The following is a 7,616-nucleotide window of genomic DNA, read 5'->3' on the forward strand; positions in this document are numbered from 1 at the left end:
GGGCTCTGAGAAAATGTAAGGCCCTGCTGCAGCGTATGCTTAGTAGGTGAGACAGGCCCTCATCCAGGGGTTCATTTCCAGTCACGGTCTGGCCCCACCTGGGTGGGGACTACAGTGTTATATCACAGCCCTGGCAGTTTGCCCATGTGGACAGATCCTAAGCTCTGTGTTTCCAGTGGGGTATGTCGTGCCTTGCCTTTTGATGGGCTCATTTGTTCAACTGCCTGACTCTCCCAGAGAATGATTGGCCTGTTGGTCATCAGCCCAGAGAGATCTGGCTCTCAAACCAAGCATGGCTGGTGTGTTCGCATTCCCCCACTAGTAAGCAGTGGCTTAGCATTTGGCAATGCCTTTAAAAGGGAACTTCAGGCCTTGTAAGCAAATGTGTTGCTGATCCTGGACAGTGGCTCGTCAGGATTCCCAAGGGCTTGTGCACCCATTTCTGCACTCAGTGTGTGTTGACACTACTGTGGTTGTCACAGCATTCTTGCAGAGGCAGCTAAAAGCTGGGCTTGGAGGCCTCTTCTGAGTAGTCCAGTCCCTTTCTCTAGGTCTCTATACAGGCTGAGGGTGTTCCCTAAAATATGTTGCCCAATTCTAAGAAGTGTGGGGGAAGGTGGACAGGGATTGATAGTCTAGATTTCCACAAAGATCTTTTTAAAAACAACTGAAACAAAAAACTTCTTAGAGTTTAGTCATAAATGCTAATCTTGGTCTATTTTCAGATTGTAAGTTTATCCCTCCTTCCTGTTCTTTCTAGCCATGGGCGGAGTCTACCACCCGGTGAGTCATGTCCCAGGCCAGGTTTGAAATTATTGGATTAGAGATTGTTCCTACTCTCCCCTTCCTTCATGTTGGGTGCAGGAGAATGCGCTAAGATCTCCTGAGAGGCAAAGTCTGCCTGATCAATCTTCAGCACGCTCCACTCTAGCCCCATTGTGCGGGGGGCGGGGGGGGGGGGGGGGAAATAGCTCAGTGGTTTGAGCATTGGCCTGCTAAGAATGTTTTGGGGATTGGTCCTGCTTTGAGCAGGGGGTTGGACTAGATGACCTCCTGAGGTCCCTTCCAACCCTGATATTCTATGATCTATGAATGTACTTGCTCAGGAGGTGCTGGTGGGAGCCATCAATCACCTTGCACAGCTGAGACACACTGTTCTGTAAGACAGGTTCCTGATCTGTGTAGCGCGTCATACATTAGGCTGCTGCCTCCCAACTTGAACCATGTACCTGTGCTGGGCCAACTGGAGCTGCTGCTGCCTCCAGCTCGCCTGGGTGCATGGTAACCCCTAGTGAGCCTCAGGCCCCTCCAGTCTTCATGGTGGGCTGCTGCATGCACAGGATCACTGGTCAAAACTGTTCTGTCAAAAAAATTATTTTTTTAAATCATTTATCGAAATGAAAATCTCCATGGAAAAATTTCCATTGAGAAACCAAATTTTTTTTTTCTAACTGCTGCTAGCAAAAGGGGCTGGGATAAGGAATGAAGAATATTCAGGTTTGGGTTTTTCTTCCAAAATCCAGACGACTTTCATGAAAAACTTTGATTTGAAAACTTTTTGCAAAAACCAATTGCCGTCCTTTGCCGAGCACTGGTGCAGAGGGACTGGAGGCAGCAGCACTGGCAGGTTCAACTGAGGTCCTAGTCTGGCAAACTGGAACCACAGCTTGAGAAGCAGGAACTAGGCTGTTAGGTGGAAATGTGCAGTGTCTGCAAATGGGGAAATGCCACTCTTGTGTGTTTGTATTTGCTGAGATTACTTGCAATATACCAGCGAGGAATAATTCTACTGGGTTCCTATCTCTGGTCCACTCCAGAAGCTTACGAAAAGTGGTTGGTTTTGTTCAACATACCTGGTGGCTCAAGCCTGGAGCAGAGAACAACTTGTGGCTGTAGGGACTAGCCATTTCTAATTACCATAGTCCCTTTAATGCTGTCAAGTCTGCACCAGGTAGTGCTCTCTCCACTGTGCTTAGGACACTGAATGAGGGGAATGATCTGGAGCACAGTGAAGAAAACAGTTGCTGGTTAACCAAACTCTTACGTCCACCATCTGGTAAATTAGAGTTACACTATACGAGGGGCCATGGGCCTGGCTGGTCACTGGGGATGTTGGGAGGTGGACAAGAAAGAGGGAATATGCCACAGACGGATGACACCAGGATCAATTTTATGACATAATGTGACATCTGTATCTCCCTGTACTCCCTGGGGGAGGGACGGGAGTTGGGAGGTGTTAACGTGTCACTGATATACACCACATGCTTATATTTCATGGCATTGCCATTCTGTGCCCCTCTGGGAGGCTGATTTCTGGTGCTGCTGACTGGGTGAGGACTCCACAGCTCAGCGAGAGGGAATTATTAGAGACGCATTTTCCTTCTCTACGCTGACTCCTTACCATGTTGATAGCCACTGTTTATAAAGCAGAGTACCCGTTTCTGTGGCCAAAAGAGCATAGTAAATTTTTCTCAGCTCCAAAATCCTTAACCTTTCCTGCTTTTCTCTAGCACGTTGCTGTTGGGCTTGGCATCACCTGGATCATTGGGAGAGTCCTCTATGCCTATGGCTATTACACAGGAGGTGAGTCTTTATACTGAAAGGATGAGCCCCAGTTGAGACATGGGGTCTCCAGTGCTGACCCCCACCTAGCTTCTTCAGTGGAAGGTTGCCTTGCGAATCAATGTGGGGAGGGGGTGTGTGAATAAGGCTTCCTGTGCCACTGAAGAGAGGCTGGTGGCTTTGCCCCACATGTTGGGGTGACAGCAAAGACTTGGCATTGTAGAGTCTGCATACACTTGTCCTTCTGTATAAAGGAGCTCTATTCTGGGGATAGGATGAGCTAAATATGGCTATCCCCAGTGCCACCTATTGCTCCGCCCTGAGACTGAACTCTAGTTCCCAGTCCCTTGTTCACTTCTCTGAGTTTGCGAAGGCAGGTTAGTCTCAAAGATACAGTATCCTAAATAGAACTACAGCACAAGTCCCCCCTTCCTAAGAAAAGAAACTCTGTCCACAGTGGGAAAAGACAGATTGATTTGTGTGTGTTGTTACCTTCTCCCACCACACACAAGTGACATCCTTTGACTTAAAGAGCAAGTCCTTTAAGTCCTGACCAACTATCTCTTCTTCCCTCAATCCATGATAGGCATGCTCTTCTGGACAAATCTGTACTATTTAATATGGTACTGGTGCTTCTATAAATACTTGGATGATAATGGGGAAAACAGATGATTATTCCCCAAAAAGCAGTGCAAACACTGAACAGTGGAAGGACAACAGCACTTTAAACCTCCATCTGTAGGACACCATTCAGTAATCAGAAGAGCTAAAATTCCCTGTCGCTCATTTGCTGCTCACTTTCTGCAAAGTATAGTTATTCAAGTGTGCAGCCTACAGACCCAGTCTCCTCACTGCGGGGTATTCTGGGTGGAGTGCTACAGCCTGGCAATCTAGCCCTGGAACCCCATTGGCCTTTGGGCAACTGGCTTGAGTGGCATATCATAAAGTGATAAGGTTAAAGAAACAAAGCATTTGTGTAAAATGAAATACAAAAGTCACAAGCCTCCAAAGCAGTGACAGACTGCAGACTCAGATGGGAAATACAGCCTGACCCTGAATGTGAAAGTCATTCCCTCATCCATTTACCCGTCAAGTTCTGTTCCCCCTATGTGTAACTGATGATGCAGCTCCATGGGGTGTCAGTTACACCAACTGGAGCAGGGGAAGCTTAGAATCCTGAATTCAGGATTTAGACCTTGTCATAACTATAAAGGGAAGGGTGTAACAGCTCTCCTGTGTACAGTACTATAAAATCCCTCCTGGCCAGAGACTCCACAATCCTTTTCCCTGTAAAGGGTTAAGAAGCTCAGGTAACCTGGCTGGCATCTGACCCAAAGGACCAATAAGGGGACAAGATACTTTCAAATCTTGGGGGAGGGGCGGAAGGCTTTTGTTTGTGCTCTTTGTTTGGGAGTCGTTCGCTCTTGGGACTGAGAGGGACCAGACATCAATCCAGGTTCTCCCCATCTTTCTAAACAAATCTCTCATATTTCAAACTTGTAAGTAAAAAGCCAGGCAAGGCGTCTTACTTTTACTTTGTTTTCTCAACTTGTAAATGTACCTTTTACTAGAGTGTTTATCTTTGTTTGCTATACTTTGAACCTGAGGCTAGAGGGAGGTCCTCTGAGCTCTTTAAGTTTGATTACCCTGTAAAGTTATTTTCCATACTGATTTTACAGAGATGATTTTTACCTTTTTCTTTAATTAAAAGCCTTTTTTTTAAGAACCTGATTGATTTTTCCTTGTTTTTAGATCCAAGGGGGTTGAATCTGTATTCACCAGGAGTTGGTGGGAGGAAGGAGGGGAATGGTTAATTTCTCCTTGTTTTAAGATCCAAGGGGTTTGGATCTGTATTCACCAGGGAATTAGTGAAAGGTTTCTCAAGGCTACGCAGGGAAGGGAATTAGTTTTTGGGAATGGTGGCAGCAGACCAGAACTAAGCTGGTAGTTAAGCTTAGAAGTCTTCATGCAGGCCCCCACATTTGTACCCTAAAGTTCAAAGTGGGGATACAGCCTTGACAGACCTTAAGGGATCTGTAGGGCTGAGCATGGAGGTTTCAGCCTGCAACAGTCTTACCCACTTGCTTTTAAATGGCCACGTTCCATAAAAGCTTTTGGACTTCCCTTTCAAAAATGAACCAGCTAGGCAGTTGAGAACAAAGTTTCTCTGGAGCAAGCTGGGCCCTGACCTGCACCCCCACTCCCCCCAGTGCTACCTTGTGAAACGTGTATTAAACCTCCTTGCAGCATGGGATAGTGCTGAGCAACGTGGCGCTGCTGAGCTAGCTCAGTCTTTGTGCTCTCTCATCCCTTTCTACCGACCCTGGAAAGTGAAACAGAGGAGCCATTGGTTCGGCTACACTCATCGGATTGGTGGGGAACACTTTGTACTCAGCCGTCCAGCACCTCGAGTGGGTCTCCACTGAGTAGCCAGCCTCCATCCCCCTTCACAGCTTTCTGGAGAATCTCCAAGGTGTAGAGTGTTGGGGTTTTTTTGGGGGGGAAGGTGATTTTGGATAATAAACTTAATTTCCAACTTAACTAGTTTTTTCCTAATTAAAAGTCAAAGGAATTAATTGTTTTCATCTTGAAATCTTGGGTAAAAGTGCTTTTTATAGTAATCCTGGGCAATAATACAGAGGGGGATTGGAAAAAAAGCCTGTACCCTACATACTGGGATATACAGAAGTCCAGTAAACTGACCTGACACATGAGAGATCAAACTGGGCCTCCTAGTCCATCTCCATCCGTGTGCTAGGACTGTACATACAGAATGCTCATTCAGAGCATCTGATCTCCAACAGCAAGTGACTCCTCTGGGCGGGTGAGTAGAAAAGGTTGAGTTGTGTCCAGGTCCCAGCCAGGAAGATGTTTCTTCCTGTCCCTATAGGGAGCTGCAGGCACAAGGATCATCACTTGGTGCCCACAGTGGTGTTGGCCTAGCATCACTACCCACTTCTTGGTTCCTGGGTTGGGCTTAGCTTCTGCTGCAGGCAGTGCTAGCTGAACTAGATAAAAGCAGGATCACTGACACTTATCACCAAGACCTCATCCTGCTGCCTACAGTTAAAGCAGCATTATAGCATTTAAGAGCAATGGAAAGGAACAAAGCAGCTGAAGTGGGAAATTCTGGCCCCTCTGCTCCAAAGGTGGCCCTTAGCCCAGCCCCTTGAATCCTGTGATCCCTTTTCTCAGAGAAGCAGCTGTCCCTTGGTACCACTGCTGCAGTCTTTGCAAGTGAGGCCTTGTCCGTGTTGTTTTATATCTGCCTGAAATACAGACTGCAGGTGAGTAACTTCTAAATTACATCTTTTGAATAAGTATGCAAGTCCCACCGCGGTGTGTGGGGGAGGGGTGAATGCCAGCACGCGCCGCTCACCTGACCCGAGAAGTGGGGTTCACACAGCGGAGCCCACGCAGTGGGGCCGCTACGCCACTCGTCACGTCACTTTTTCAAATCTGGCGGGCACTCTGCCCCCAGTTAACGTCACTTCCGGCGCGACTGTGTCCCTGCCCACATGCCGGGGCAGCACCAGCTAGAGGTGGGGTTACAGGGCGGTGCCAAAACGCTCCAGGCCCGCCCCCAGCGAGGGAGCAACGGATAGCGAGATGCCCAGTCCGCCTCACTGTGGCGGAGAGTCACAGTTCCCCCAGAGACCCAGGTACCCTCTACCTCATGCAGAATGGACATGGAGAAGGTACCTAATTAAAAGCACTAAATTTGGGAATAAAAAATGACAGTCACAGATTTTTTGATATGTCCTGAAGTTTGTCAGAGATTTATTTGCAAAAACTTTGTAGTAAGGGTGAGTCAGCTGTCCTGCGGAATACAACATTAAATATAATGGAATACATGATGCAGCTGTTCTCTGTTTTACATTTTCTTAATCAGTATTTCTAAGCCAATTTTATATTTTAAATGTACTCTTAAGCCTTCATAAAGTAATCATTCCAGATTACTACATATTTAACTCACTGAAACAAAGACATTATTTTAAATTATCAGTCACAGAGGTTTAGTGTGTCATTGCTTTTAGAAAAAGGGAACACTAATTTACTTTGTGTGATCGCCGTAACAATAGACATGTATATGAAATTTCAGCAACTTTATAAAATATGTTTCCAAAGATTTTAGGCATAACAAAGGATTTTATATGTTACTAAGGTACTGATTTTGCTGGCGGATTCTTGTAAAACTAGTTCATCAGATAGTCAGAAGTAAAGAAAGGGAAACTCCAGCTATCTGGAAGGAAAGAGGTGTTGTCCCTTTAAGAGCTCTCTTCAGCGGTGGGGAGGGGTGTATGAAGAGAGAAAGGGATGGACAGGAAGACTTTGGAAGCAAGTTTTTTTTACTATAGTAATTAAAATTAAAATGTGTATTTTAGATAAGGGAGGTCTTTTGAAGGATTTATTTCAAAAAACTGTATATCTGAAGATCTAACCATTTAAGGCTAAAGATGATTGTGCATCTAAAAATCTATGCAAGGATTTTTTAGAGATGTGATTTTATAATCTTCACCAACAAAATATTTTTAAAGTAAATTTTAAACTAAGGACCTGTAGACTAACATATTCTGAGTAAATATTACAGTAATAAACAACTGTTTTTGTCAGTAAATTCAGAAAGTGACAATATATACCTGGGGTTTGGCAAATGCTTGTTAATTGGCTTCATTACCACTTGAATGGCTCTTTAACGGTTTCAATGATGTGCTAATAGGCCTGGCAGGCTGGAAGACTTTTTTACTTTTAAGTTACTAGATCCCCTCCCGAGTAAGAGTCACCAGGCTGCAGCAACCAGCTGTGGGAGCCGGGAGGGTGGACACTAAGACCCAGGGTGCCCCAGATTTTCAGGTGCCCTATGCAGCCGCATATTCTGCGTATGCCAAAGGATGGCTATGCCAGGGGGTCTGCAAGTCATGTCCAGGGCTACAGGTGTGACAACATGTATAGCAACCCTCCTGGGCATGCTCAGTTCGGGTGAGCATGCTCAGTACACCCAAAGTAGGGAATTGGGAGCAGGGGCTATTTGTGTGGTTACAAGGAGATTGTGC

The 7,616-nt window shown here is 45.9% G+C and overlaps 1 protein-coding gene across 1 annotated transcript in view; it reads left to right on the forward strand.

Annotated features, from left to right (window-relative positions):
- The window catches only part of LOC117876545 (microsomal glutathione S-transferase 3-like), a 7,349-nt gene extending 2,282 nt beyond the window's left edge, over positions 1-5,067 (forward strand). Inside the window, exons 2-4 of the mRNA XM_034768804.1 lie at positions 734-783; positions 2,511-2,583; positions 4,904-5,067. Coding sequence (XP_034624695.1) covers positions 734-783; positions 2,511-2,583; positions 4,904-4,992 — 212 coding nt within the window. The 3' untranslated portion in view covers positions 4,993-5,067. The remainder of the gene's footprint in view (positions 1-733; positions 784-2,510; positions 2,584-4,903) is intronic.
- The last annotated feature ends 2,549 nt before the right edge of the window (positions 5,068-7,616 follow it).

The sequence above is a fragment of the Trachemys scripta genome, chromosome 4, assembly GCF_013100865.1.
Source record: "Trachemys scripta elegans isolate TJP31775 chromosome 4, CAS_Tse_1.0, whole genome shotgun sequence".
Lineage (NCBI taxonomy): Eukaryota > Metazoa > Chordata > Testudines > Emydidae > Trachemys > Trachemys scripta.